At 40.7% G+C, this 15141-nt stretch overlaps 1 protein-coding gene across 1 annotated transcript in view; it reads right to left on the reverse strand.

Moving 5' to 3' along the window:
- ADGRB3 (adhesion G protein-coupled receptor B3) overlaps nucleotides 1–15141 on the reverse strand; it is a 738716-nt gene that overhangs the window by 52831 nt on the left and 670744 nt on the right. Inside the window, exons 20-22 of the mRNA XM_006016642.3 lie at nucleotides 9898–10048; nucleotides 9253–9322; nucleotides 1927–1993 (exon numbers count right to left, since the gene is read on the reverse strand). Coding sequence (XP_006016704.1) covers nucleotides 1927–1993; nucleotides 9253–9322; nucleotides 9898–10048 — 288 coding nt within the window. The remainder of the gene's footprint in view (nucleotides 1–1926; nucleotides 1994–9252; nucleotides 9323–9897; nucleotides 10049–15141) is intronic.

Consider the following 15141-nt stretch of genomic DNA (forward strand, 5'->3'; position numbering starts at 1 on the left):
GAAGGTCTCTGAGCTGGTCTGTGGGCCAGATCAGGACCACATACCAAAGCCAGTGTGCAGGGCTAGTCCAGTGGGGCGCCACAAGCAGCATATACCTCATGCCCACCTGCTGTATCAAGCGCAGCATGTGCAGCTGGACCAGGTCCAAGCACTGTGTGTAGCACGCATTGGATCTGGCTTTGAGGGTGCTGCACATGGCACAAAAGGTCCAGGGTGCACGTAGTGTGCAGCATCCCACCAGACCAGCCCTGTGTGCTGGCTTCAGGGCCAGTCTGGATTGTACCCCAGGCCATCAGTTCATGCCAGAGCCAGTGTATATGGCTGATCTGGCAGGGCACTGCATGCAGTCCATGGCTTGTGGTGGCCCCATGCCCCATTCCCTACATACAGCGCGAGCCCCAAAGCATAACCAGTGCATGCCGCACATGGTGCATGGGACTAGGCTGGGTCTGGGCATTGCATACAGTACAGGGGGTTGGCACAGGGTGTGAGCTGAATGGACCAGCTCACACCCTATGCCTACTGGACCAGCCCTGTGCCTGAATGGACCAGCTCACAACCCACACTGCTGGACCAGCCCTGAGTACTAGTTCTGGTGTGGCCCAATCCATGCCAACTCCAGAGCCAGTGCTCAGGGCAGGTTCGGTGCAGGTGCTGCACACAGCCTGTGCCCTTGATCAACTTCTATGCTGAATGCATGGTCAATCTGGGACCCACAGGCCAGACCATAGGGCTCCATGGGCTGGATCCAGCCTGTGGACAGTCTCTGGCATCTCTGATTTAGATGTTTTGTTAGAAAACCTTGTTATACAATATGTACACTAAAACCTTCTGTTCTGAGACCTTTGTAGGAGTCCAGAGATGATCAATTTACAACATTCTTCCAACAGTGCAAGATTTAGAATTTAGGAAAATTTCAAAGAAATGTTAATGTTTGCTTTATTAGTAACATACTTAGGAAAAAATAATTTCTCAGATGCCCAGATACATTTGCAGACCTGTAAAATGTGATAGGTAACATTTTTTAACTATTGTAAATTTTATTCTTTGAGGATAGTACTCCCAGAAGACCTGACCTCTAATTCTGTTCTTCCTGCCACCCCTGGAAAATAGTATTACAGTGTCCAGCACAAGGCCATTAAGACTGTAACCAAACTTCTTTACATGGTGGCAATAGTTAAAAGGATGTGACTGATAGTGCTGAGAATTCTGTAATGCTAGTAATACATTTCTTGTGTCAGCAATCAGCATAGCGCCTTTGCAGTTTATTTCTGACTGTATCAGGAACAAAATGCAGAAGGCATGTTTTTGTGGAATAATACTTGTTCAGATATACTCATAACCATTTTCTAGCATGCTGGCTTATGTCCTACTTTAAATATAATGAAATGTAGTTTTTTAATTCTTAAGTATATTTCCCCTGTCTTGTAACTAGCTCCTCTAGAGTAACAGTATGTTATTATGATGGATGACAACATTGAGTAAAATCTCAGTCTGAAAGTAATCGATAAGAGTTTTCTCAACAGGATTTCATAGTTTGTCCTTATTTTAATAATGAACTTATTCCAATTCTCCTACCAAGAATTATTTTGAAATGTGTAGAGCACACACACTGCATAAACTTGTATGAATATATATGTACTAATGCAAATGTATACACAGAGACATTTGTGCAGTGTATGCAAAAACATCTCTCATTATGCTTAATGTTCATATGAAACACGGAGAGATACACTATTGATGTAAAGCACATAATAAAATTGAATGAGAAAAAAACTGCATTCAAAACATCAAAGGAATCTTTAACTACTGTTCTGAGGATGCTTACAAAGAAATTTAATCTGCTGCATAGCTAACCACTCTCTACTTCAGATAGTGTATTCAACCATTTCTAATGAAAATACTGAAAATGATTGTTATGTTTACCAAGACAACAGCAGCCGCAGGTCCAACAAAAGCATAGAGTAACCCTCCTTCGAGAGACAGCCAGCAGCTGGAAAGAACATCAGAAAAGAACTAATACAAATTAATAATAAGTATTATACCATGAAAGTAATATGAAGAGAACATACACACTGGATATATGGTACCAGTTCTCCTGGCATAATGCATATATATTCATGGAGAGATTTATAAGCATAGAAAAAGAAATGAAATTACTTTGGTGATGCAATGATGCTCTGGGCAGTTGATAAGTAGCTTTTATTATTCAACCCTACAGTAATGCTTCCACAACTTTTTAAACACATTGTAATTATACTTAAATGCCTTGTGCTTATTCTGATCCTGGAGTGAAATATATTTGGAAACTTTTGTGAATTTTCCTGTAGGTTTTTGAGTTAACGAAGCATGATAAAAGAGATGTTTCCATATCTCTTTGTCTGTTAAGACATTCTTTGGCAACTTATTTAGTTCATTTTTTAAATGTCAGAGTGGTCCAGAGTGCTTTCACTAAGGTCAAATAGCTGTGAAATTGTTGATGGAACCTGATTTAGAAAAACAAGTTCCCTATAAATTTTCATTGATGTCATTTGGTAATTAATGATGGGATAATGTCTTACATATTATATACACTTAGAAAACAAGAATGTCTATACCTTCTACACTTGGCTTCTCTGGAAGGTTGCACAACTATTACAGCATTTAAAAATATATGAATATTATACATTTCTGGTGTGTTATTAAAGACCTAATATGAATATTATACATTTCTGGTGTGTTATTAAAGACCTAATGTTGCAAGCCTATTGCATCTCCTGAAAAGAAAGGGATTTAAAAAATACAGACATCTTGCAGAACTGAGTCGTAAATATTTAACATATCACCATGCTAAGCTTTAGAAATATCTACAAAGTATCTGGAGTTTCACTTACTAAAGTAAGTGCAGCTGCAGTTTTTTTAAAATCAGTGATTATACATTAAAATGCATGTTTATTTGAATGTGTGAGCACACATACATATAAGAGCATTCAAGGAAATGCACTCAGATAATTTATTTGAATATCACTGTTAAATAACCTTGCATCAGAATATATCATCAGTGCAGATCTCTCTATTCCCTATTCCTCATTGTCTGCATTTCTTTTAAAAAACAATAAGTTAAATACAGACCCATCTTAGTATTACTATTCTGCTATGGCTGAAATTATGAATGCAAAAAATGGAAAAAAAGAGTTTTGAGATTCAGTCGTTTCCCAAAGTAAATAAAACATATCTGGGCCTTGCCATGGACCCAACCGTATTAGTGTGTGAAATGCTAAAACAGTGACAATATGGGTATATTTAATCAGTATTAAACAGTAAGCAATTGCAAATAGCTGCTGTGTAGAAAAAAGACAAAAATCCTAGTATTTCAAATGCCATTGTATGGGTTCTCCCTAGCAGAATTTCTTATTAAAAAAAAATTCAGTTAAAAATGTTTGGAAAAAAATATGATTTTTTTTCTGTTTCTCTATTAATTAAAATGTTGACATGACTTAACAGTTGAAAAGCTGGCACAAAGTTTTCACTAGAAGTGTTGAAAATATTTCTGCAATGTTTTCACCAGCTCTACTTCTTAACTGTGAGCATTGCATATAGAAATCCCAGTAAAACTCTCTTACAAATAAATTATTTTCCTTCCTTGCTCATAAAGTCAGTCCTTACATAACAGGATGTTACTTGAATTTTTTTGTCAGGAATTTTAACCCAGATGTGATTATACTGCTAAGATATCTAAGTGGCATTTACATAGTTTGTAGGTACTAAGTTACTAAATACATTCCTTGTTCAGCCAGCCCAAGACCTCTATAATGTCTAGATTCTGTATATATTCCTACTTTAGCTTGGGAAGATCCTGAAGTGACTAGACTTAGACAAATATGCATGTTGAGAAACAATCCAGAAAGGTACATCTGGGAAATTCATAAGGGCTCTTAATTCTCAGATGTAGAAAAAACCCCACTGAATAACTGTTTGAAACTGAGATGATGCATGCAGCAAAGAGACCAACCCATCTTTTGTATCCTGCCCACCGTACAAGTATCCAAGGGCCACATCCTATCCTAGTTGTATGTGAGGGAGCTGCATGCTGCTTACTGGTTAGAATGCTTGCCTAAGAAGGAAGAGACCTTGGTTCTAGGCTCCATTCAGGCCAAAAATAATTGAACCCACATCTTTCATTTCTTAGAAAGTGCCCTAATCACCCAGACTGTGGGCTATGCAGCACCAAGAATACCCTCTTTTCAGCCTGTTAAAGCTCGGTGACAAGGAGAAAGGAATGCAAGTGTCATGGGTTCAGAAGGAGAGCATGAAAGGAAGTCTAACTCCATAGCGTATCTCTGTGTCAAACATTCACTGTCCCTAATTTTTCTTCTAAGGAACGTTGGTCCTATGTGGAATTTATGTTGATTCCCACGGATCACAACAATGCAGCAAAATACAACTGCAAACATATTAGATCACTTGTGAGCATGTGTGTCAAGCCTAGTCACCTATGAATCTTTTTAGGCTAAAAGAAAGGTATATCAGAACTAATACAACTCTGGCTGTTGCATGGTGTGCAATAGGATCATGTTTAGTGACTCTGAGACCTTAAAGCCATAAAAGTTCAGGGAGCTCTAAAAAAGGTAGTTTGAAAAGTCTCTTAAGTTTTCCACCACACCATACTGCCAATAGGGTTTTGCCAACAGAAAAAGTAGAGAGAAAAAAATCTGGCCACACGTAGTCTGAAAATTTTATAACTTTAAAAAAAGTTGCTAAATTTTAAATTTGTAGTTATAATTGTGTCTCTAAAGAAAGATTATACTAGGAGATATATATTACAGTGGGTTCAACATCAGTTCAATGGCAGTCATTTCTAACATTTCCTGCAGAGGAAATGGCCTTGTCCTTCCACATAATTGTTGCCATCTTTTTGACCATTTTATCTGTATCCCATTTTTTTCTCTGGTGCTATTCTTTGCTTGCTTTTTTTTTTTCTGCTTCATAATTATTTTTATTTTTCTTCTCTAGTTCTGTAGTGCCCTTGCTTTGTTTATCCCACAGTGGGAGTAGAGAGTACCTATGGTCAGTGCATGAGGCCAGCTCATATGTTCGTAAACTTTGGCTGGTTGCTACCTTGGCCTAAAGAAATAATCCTCTGAGAGAGGGTGGTCTAACAGCTAAGCATCCAAGGACTACATGCCACAAGGGCTATATTAGTGGGAGCTGCATGCTGCACAGGTGGCACCAGTAGGGGCTGCATACCATACAGGCCAGACTAGTGTGAGCCACAGGCCCCATGGACTGCACACTATGCAGGCATCTCCCATACTGCACAGAGCTTCAGAGGTGCCCCAGCCCTCACCCTCAGCTCCCTGGCTATGAGCTCCCCTGGCACCACAGGTTGCACTATACTGAGTTGCTCCCTGGAGCAGTGATAGGAAGCAGAAGGGGGAACCTGAAGACCTGACCTGCAGTAGTAGTAGCCAGAGAAATGGGGAGAGGAGTGGCTGGGTGGGAGATCAGGGGCCATAAATTAACCATTCACAGGCAGAATGTGGCTCACAGGCTGTCAACTGGACATGCCTCTTTTGACCTATTCATCTTTTGAATAGTGTGCCTCATCCTCAACACCGCTATAATGGAAACCCTTGCATCATCTTCACTATGGTTATTTGTACCTAAAATTAAACTTAATGCCTAAATTTATCTGTAATGCCCAGTAATGCAAAATGTTATCAAGTAATGCAAATGGGCTGTAGGGCTCAGCTGCCCATCATTTGGAAATCCCTTCTGTGCATCTGAAACATCAGCAATGGTGTTAGTGGAATAATGGTGTTTTCATAAATAATATATAAGTAAATGTAATGCAAGTTACTTGTAATTAGGGCTATCTGAAAAGTTCAGGTAGAAACCTGAGCTCCTTTGGAACAAAATGAGGTGAAGCTGGGCATGTCTACATGCGTGTCTGACTGTGCTGTTGTTACTGTGCGGTCATTTACTACTTGCTACAGCTGCAGCAGCTGCGCCGTAACTGCCGGTGCTGTGCAGTCCTGGCACTGCATGGGTCATGCTACTGTGTAGCAGCAGCAGCATCACAGTTCATGCCCACTGACACTACGTCACTGTAGCTCATTGCTATGGCAATACAGAGTCTTGTGTAGACACAACCGCTGTTTATCAAGCACATTAATTTGGGTGTACTACTGGTGTACTGCTCAATGAAACTGGTTTGGTGTGGCTTTTGAATGGCAATTTCATCCTCCCTAATCAGAGGTGCCTCTTGGCCACCCCTGCTTGGTATTTTCTTACGAGTAGGTCATAGGGGGTGAGAGGGCAGAATCAATTTTTCTGTTTCATTACTCTTTGTCTTGGAAAGTAAATGATAGAAACTAGGAAGACTGATAATACGTTCTGTTTCTGCTGACTTCACCTTTGCCACTGAATACAAGGCAAACAATGCCCGTAGATTCCTTAGCAGAGAGTAGTTAGAGAATGCACAAGGGTGCCATACCTCCTGTGATCTAGGAAAGATGACAGAGCAATCCTGATGGATTTCTGTAGCCAAACAGGTATTAGTTATCTTTAGTGGGTTCTGAATGGTACAATTCTTCAATTCCCACTGTGTTAAATAAGGATGATATCGATTCAATGAGTATTTTTACACATGATCTAGGGATGAGAGGGTTGTTTAATTAGAGTGGCTACAAAAACCTCTCTAATTAAAGCGCCTACAGCATCTAGTGCATTAGCATTTCCACCCTTCAAAATGGTACCGGGGTGTTTTAACTAAAGCTCATCAGATGAGCTTTAGTTAAAGTGCCCCCACTGCCATTTTGAAGCACAAGGACACTGATACATGAGATGCAGAGGCTGCTGGAATGTGTTAATTACTATGGTCCAGCAGACTATTAATTGAATCTGCTCCAATGCACTGTAATTACAATGCCTCAGAGCAGCCTCCCCACATGTCTACAGGCATCCCAACTCTCTTTGCTAGACGAGGAGAGGTTGGGTGCATCTGCACGTGCGCTTTACTGGAGGGTTGACTCATTAGCTCTGCAGTAAAGTAACACCGTGGACACGTGAAGTGCTATTTGGCTGTAGTAAACTAATTAATTCCATCGTAGGATAGTACTGCCTGACACAAGTACTATCCTATGGTGGACTACTCACATGCACTCCAACAACTGTGAAGATGGTGTCTGGGGCTGGCTGGGGCATGAAGGTGCTCAGTGCAGGGACTGCCTGCTGGCTAGCCCCATGTTGTAGTACCCTCGTGCCCCAGCCAGCCCCTCCGCAGCGTGTTGAGCTGAGTCAGAGCAGCTCTGGGTTGCCAGGCTGACACCCCAGACCATCTGCTAGTCAGTGTTGTGCTGCCCCAGCTCAATGTGCTGCAGTCCCAGATGCACATGTAAACGCTGCACCTGGGAGCAATAAACGCCAGTGCAAACTGTTGGAGTTTATTCAAGTTAATTAACAGCACATTTAGATGTGCCCACAGTGGCCTTACTTGGGCCCCCCAAAATCAATAATGTAGAGGAATGTTCCCCATGTCAGGTCAGATGTAGAATTGGTGAAGTACTGGGAAAATGTATTCATAAACCCATTTGAAAAGTCCTTTTGTATTTTTCTTCTGCAAGTATTTGAACAGCTGATTTTTGTTCTGACTGATGCTCTGGATAAGACCTACCATGCATACAAATTCTCACATTCCCTTACATTCAGGGCTTACTCCTTATTACTGATGTACCATTCAATATTAATATTTCAGCACTCTGTTTTAAAAATTTCATCCATACCAGCAGGGAGCAGGAATAAAAATTTCATCCATACCAGCAGAAAGCAGGAATGAACACGTGACTGAAGTAGCCTGTAACGCATGAATAATTTTAGCAGAATAAGTCAAGTGATACTAAAAATGGGCTTGATTCTGCAAGTAAGAGAGTCATAGATCCATAAAAGAACTTAGACTTCAAAATGCGGAGTGTTGTAATGCCTAGCTTTTAAGTACCTTGCAGACCAATGGAATCTATCCAGAGTGCCTAGGTACACATATGATAAGGAGACTTAGGAACCTATCCATGATATTCACAGAAGCCAGGAAACTGAGCAGGAGTCATGTAACCTAGCAAGTAGGAAACGATAAGGAGCAGGATGGGGGTCTATGCACTGCCCTTAAAACACTGGCATTCGAGGCACTTCAGCCCTTTCCATGAAGCAACAGATATATGGAGATACATCCCCACATTATTAAACCCAATAGCCCAACAACCCACCTAGGAGAGAGACAGAGCTGTATTCAAATCTCGAGTTTTCTAATTTGGAGCAAGAACTTGAGCTCAGGTCTTCCTCATGCAGCAGAACACCCCAGCCACTTTCACTACTGGGCTATGTGTGTAGGGAGATATTTCAATCTCTCTAATTGAAATTGCTCTTTATGTATATAATTAAACATTTACTGCAGAACAGATCTGACCCTGGTTCATCTACATCCCAAGTGAGTGCCATGGCACTCCAGGATATGGAATTACCCTCCCTGTTTTCTTTTACTTTCTGGCCAATGAATGGCAGGTGGGAGATGGAGATTAATTTATTCCTCAAAATCAGGCAGAGGGGGATTTGCAAATGGTCTCTCATTTCACAGATAAGAGCCCTAATCTCAAGGCTGTTGGCTAAAGAAGCATGCATGCCAGCCTGCCATGAAGAGTCTTTTGGATATCTTTTATGAGAAGCCTGATCTAGTGGGCGTGCTTTCAAAGTGCCAATTGGATTGGCAAGCATGGGTGTGATAGGTAAGGGAATTTATAGCTTGAAAATTCCACTGGGCTTAGGTGTGAATTAGGAACCTGAGCATCCCAGCAGCATCCAGACTTACGTGACTGTCTGCGCACACAGTGGCAGAAACGTAGGTACCTTTGGGGTTAGATGGTAACTCAGAAGAAGTTTAGAGGATCTAACTGACCTCATTGTTGGACTTAGGTGCCTATAATAGCAGTTAGGTGTCTAAGTTCCTTTGTGGATCTAGCCTCAGGGTCCCCTGAGAGATGCTGGGTGACAGAGGATTATTAGGATTGTACACAGTATATACTTTGGAGTATACTTTGTAGAACTAGCCCAATACTGGGTTCTTATTTTCTGATCTATTCAATGCAATACTCATTGACTTTGTAGGGGTGTTTTGCATATGAATGGATGTACAATAGGCCCTTGGACTGTGCTGTATGACTCCTGATGGGCATGGTAGCCTTGTTAATTAAAAACATATTTTGTCATTGCAGACTGACTTACTAGTGAGGCGTTCCATATCCTTTTGTCTTGGTAAAGCCTATCGAAATAGCCACCACTAATGCTGGTAAACCTGGAAAACAAACAGTAATTTCCATTAAGGCTTGGCTAAATAACCACTGTTCCCGCTCGGTAGGAAATGACAGACCCAACTACTTAATCTAAAATCACATTTTTGGTGGAATTAATAATTTTATATCTTTTTGCTGGATTTATTTTCTGAAGCACTGAAAGGAGAGTGATCTCTTCAGTCTCAAATGCATCACTTGGATGTTGCTAAGTTACCAGTTTATTTGACATAGCTTAAAGCGAACTAATAACAGACATTCTGTGACTATTCAGTGAGGGTTGTTTTTTTTTATTACGTTGCTTTGCAGACAGTCTAAAAAAATGAAGTTAAAAATACATGTTAGAGCATGAAAAGCAATGCAAAATTCATTGCTTGTAACTTGATCCAAATCAATAATACAACATTAATATTATATATTGCAATAAAATGACAAGTCTTCTGTACTAGCTTTCTGTGTAGTAACTGTGCTATCAATGACCAGTCAGGATTACTTCAATAAATATCAACGTTCCAAATTTTTCCTTTTTATTAAACAGTCAATACTAATGATTTAAGCTAAATGCTTTTTATGGACTTACCCCATCCAAGGCACAAGAAGCGCTTCCTTATAAGCCGTGTCCTAATTTTTCCAGTAACAGCCATATATGACTGCCACGCTTCTGTCAAAACCCAACAGAATGAAGCTAAGAAGAAGAAGTGTAAAAATGCAGTGGTTGTGGTGCAGATGCCCTGCAGGAAGCAAAGAAAAGCTCACGTTGAATACTAAGGGCCAATCATTTCTCCTTCAAAGGGTTGTCATATTCTATAAGCTTGACCTTTTACCCTTTACATCACCTCTGTCTTTCTAGTGCAATTGCTACAGAGAGATGCTGATTTAGATTAGGTAGAAGAGCTCTGAAATACATGAACTGTATGTACATGGAGACTGGTTGAGAGATACTTAAATATAGAACAAAGCAAGTGTTTTTACATCTTTACTTTGGCCATTGAACATTGCAAAACTACTGCAGTGAACAAGTTACATTGTTATTGAATCCTGCAATCACACAGTATTAAGCAAAGAAAACAGGGAAATACAAACAATCCTAAATGCCATTTTTATGGTCTTTCCTTCATGCAGACAAAACTTGACTGTAAATCTAAACTCCAGGGGGCAGATTAAGCTTCTTGCCGTATTTGATTTTTCATTTCAATTTTACAGAATATAACCCCATGGGAAGTCTTTGAATAAATACCTAACATTCTTTTATTCAGGTTTAAGAAACAAAACCTTAGCAATAACTTATTCGAGTTATTGTTTTTATGTGTGTCAGTCATTTGTTATCTGAAAGCTACTGTGAACTCATCCAGTACAGCCTCTCCACTGTCAGTGTAGACTTTAATTAAACTTGACATTGTGGCTCATCTAAGTGAGCTTGACTTTCCCTTGGAAGAAAATTGTGTTCCATCATTTTACTGCTTTGCTTTCAGTATGGAACTCTAGGTGTGGTAGTACTTGGACAATAAAATGCAGTTGGTTGAATGCTCAAGAACCAATATTATACCAATAGAGAGCATAAACAGCTAAGGTCCTTATTACAATTTTAGTAATGCATTAATCTGATCAACATTAAAAAATAAAGCCCCAAAGACCAGATGTCAGCTGTACAAGAACATAGTTTAGAATTACTGGTGCTATTTTATTATTATTTAGATGGCTCAAAATAACTTTTAGTTATTTTAAATTCATATTATAAAAGATAAGCTCCTCATCCAAAGAATTTACTGGCTAAAGTGCTAGTTTAACAAACTACTGAGGAGGACTACTCAGATGCCTGACATGGCACTTGTGCTAAAGTATTGTGCTGAATAAAAGCCTAATATGTAAGATACAGATAAGAAAGAAATGGGTGCAACACTAGGTAATTTTTTAGTTTACACTTTTCAATTAGTTGTAAAGCATCCTAATTATAGGTTTTGTGATATGATTTGGGTTTTGATCATATTGATTTTGTAATCCCTCATCTGAAACCAATTACTTTCCTTTAATGTACTGCACATATTAGTTCTCTGGTTCTGCTTCTTGTTCATGGTTCAGTCTTATCTTCTATATTTTTTTCAAATACTTGGTTCAGTCAGACTTCTTAACTTGAACATTGCCAATATTTTTTACTTGCAAGACTGCATTCACAATTTATTGTTAAGAACTAAAGATTAAGCACTGAGAAGATACAGAAGTATCATTTAAGTATCTGAGGGTGGGGCAAAAGTAACAATTGAAACATTTTCAATATTTTCCACAGAAGACATGGGAGGGGAGGGGAGGGGGGAGAGGAGGGGGAAGGGTTGGCAGTCATGTAGGCTGACTGACGGTTACCAGACTGTGCAGCTGCTGGGTCACAATCCCTGGTCCTGGCTGCTCCAACACTTGGAGGCCTACTGTTGATGCCTGTGCCTGGCTTTTCAGCACCAGTCAGCTCTATACCTCTGCTCTGATGACAGCAGGTGCAGAGAGGTGGAAGAGGCTGGAGAGTCGGAATCCCGGTCAAGGGGCAGAGAGCCCTTTTTACCACCCCCACCAACCTTCCAGAGACATCCCCTGCCCCCTGTGATGCCCCCCAGTAGAAGATTTGGATCTGAATGCCGATGTGGAAACCTTGAAAAGTACCAGCCAGAGGAGGGGAGAGCGGGGTTCTACAGAGACTACGTATGACCTCTTGCTGAAACAATTCCTATTCCACTTGGATAACAATAAATCGCTGGGATCAAAACTGACCATACTTATACTGACTTCATACCATAGTTTCATAGTTTCATAGTTTCTAGGGTCGGAAGGGACCTGGGCAGGACCAGTCTAACTCCAGTCACATTAAAAATAATACATTTATATAGGTACAAATTATATTAGATCACAATTAAGACTGTGTGAGTCTGAGCACAGGGACATTTGTTGGGTTGAAAAAATTTGCCTGCTTCACTGAGTGTTTCTCTAACCTATCACACCATCCACATGAGAAACACTGAAGCTCTTAGCTTTCACAGTGATGTATCTGGTATAAGACATGTAAGTGGAGATAAAAGTTGGTTTGAGGTAGCCTATAGAAAATCACATTGTCAAACAAAGACCTAAAAACAGGTCAAATCACAGTGTTGACCTGGTACATAGTGCTTTCAATGTTAGTTTTAAAAAAATAGTATTGCAATGACTGTAAGAGGCCTTTGTAATTCACATGGAAGCTAACAGAAAAACTCCAATTGTCTTCAGCAAATTCAGAATCAGACCCAAACTATACACCTCCATTTATTATCAGGCAGCAAAGACATAGTAAAATTCTTTTACATAAAATTATTATTATTTGAAAACAACTCTATTTTATTCTGCTCTACCAGGTAAGGATATCCTACTAAACACATGCCCATTCCATATTTCCTGGGAACCAATTACAGTGGTGGCCAGTGAACAAGTTTATTATCATTAATCCATCTATTTAGCTGTTCCAAAAGTATGTGAATTTATGAACTCCAACCAAATAAAGCCACAATGACAGCAATATTGTGCAATATATATTACAATAAAAGGTTACAATTTTATAATAGAAGGTTTGGTCAGATAAACAGATGAACTTGAAAGCAAATCAACAATAGTATCACAATCATGTAAGCACACTTGAAGTACTAAGATTCTGAGGAACTAAAGTAATGCTCATGTTAAATCCTGGATGTCTATGCTTCAGAATTAGTTCTCTTTTAGTGTTACTATACAAACATACATTATACACATACATACACACACACATATATACATATACAAGTATGAGATTTTAACTCTTATTTCTAAATATGTTTCTGCAGACTCTAGATTTATCTGTATCCTCTACTGGTACATATAAAAACACTCCTGTAGGAAATTAAGTGGACACAATACTGCAATAAAAAAATCCTAAACTGTCTGGACTTGCTATTCAGCTGATGGAATTATTACGCAACATAACTTCAAGGCCCGCGATTTTGTATCATTAAACTAAAGCCCTTATGTCACTCACTTAACAAGAACTTCATTTTTTTTCAGGTCACTTACATCCAACCTCTCTCTTATTCCACAGTTATAAGCCAAGAAGTACATACAGTATCTGGGTTATCGCTGTCCTTCCAGCAGCTGTTGTTAATGGAACATCAACTGCAATGTCATTTTTAATCAGCAAAATAAGCTTTTCCTCTTTCTCTTTGATAAAAATCTTAGCTAATTCACTCACTTTCCTATTCCTTCTAAAAATGTCAGTAGAAGGGCTTCAGACCTCCTAGAACTTGTTGTTTAGGATTTCTCCTCCTGTTACTGATAAATTGGTTGGCAGGGAAAAACTGCCACATATAAATTGTTATTTAAAATCAAGAATACATAGAGAAATGTGAAGTAAATAAAATGGCAGATAATACAGAAATGACTAGGCTCTATTACCAGCTGGCTCACATATTATGAATATATACCACATGATCTTATCATTCTTTTTGTAAAAAATGAGGCATGCTCTATGGAAGAAGGAGTTCTCCCCTCCTCCAGGTGCATTTCCCAAGCAAAATCAATGTAGAATCCTTCACAAAAAAATCACTTAGGTTGCAGTGGGCGCATTGTCACTGAACAGTCATTTAGCACTTAATTAAGCAAGTACTAAATGACTGCGCAGTAACCAGTGTTACTGCGCAGTCCTGATGCTGCATGGATATTTTTAGCAGCTAGTACACATAGCAATGAGCTACTGCACATAGTGTATTGTGAAGATTCACCTACAGAGTATTACTTATTTTGAAAGAAATCAAAGCTTACGACTGTTTATGGGAACATGCTAGACAGCTAATATAAAATGCTTATAGAGACTGAATCCTGCTCCTGAACCCTAAGTACTGGCTGCAGGATTTGCTCTGCAATTTATTTATGTATTGAAAAAACAATAGGGCTAGGGCCAGAAGTTACACATAAACTGATTTAAGTGATCAGAAACTGGTTTAAACCAGTAACAGAACAGAAGCTCAGTGCATCTAAACCATTTTCAAAATGGCTGAAATTAGTTTAAGAGAAACCTGGTTAAACGTAGTATCAGACTTAATTGATTTTAACCTCTTAGTGAGTGGGAGGAGGCGGCTGAGTGGAGCCGGGCCAGGTCAAGCCCCGCCCAGGCCCCTACTTCGCCCAGCCCCCCAGGGAGCCACGCAACCGGGGCCGCGACCGGAGCCGTGCGAACAGGCTGTGCAAACAGGCGCGCTTCTCTGCCGGCGTGTGAGTTAGCGCGGAGTTCGCACGGGAGGGCCCAGGACCCTGCCAGCGCACCCCCCAGGGTAGACAGTCCCAGCCGTAGCCAGCCTCCCAGAGGCATGAAACGGATGGGCACACGCTGCACCCCGAACATCCCCTCGGGCTCCGCAGCCCCCCACTCTGGCACCTCAGAGACGGCCACCCAGATGGAGCACGCGGCGGGAGCCCCTGGCTCTGGGCGGCAGGGGCTGCCTGTCCCTTTTTCAGGCTCTGGAGCCTGGGAGAATGGTTACCTCCCCTTGTGGGGTCTGCTCCCTTTTGGGGTCTCTGGAGCGCCAGCTGGAGGAACTCCAGGCCACAGTCCAGAGACTGCGTGCCATCAGGAACTACGAGCAGGAGATAGACTCCTACTGCCAGGCCCTTCTCCCCCAGGAGGCGGAGGGTAGACCACAGTCTCCCTCCAGGCCAAAGGAGGACTCCGGGACCTCCCGCTCTGTCCAGCCAGGGGGATGGACCAAGGTGGTCAAGGGCCCTAAGGCCCGCTGCACCAAGGCCCCTGCCCCGCCAGAGCTGAGCAACAGGTACGCACCTCTTG

This window comes from Alligator sinensis, unplaced genomic scaffold, assembly GCF_000455745.1.
Source record: "Alligator sinensis unplaced genomic scaffold, ASM45574v1 scaffold499_1, whole genome shotgun sequence".
NCBI classification, from domain to species: Eukaryota; Metazoa; Chordata; order Crocodylia; family Alligatoridae; genus Alligator; species Alligator sinensis.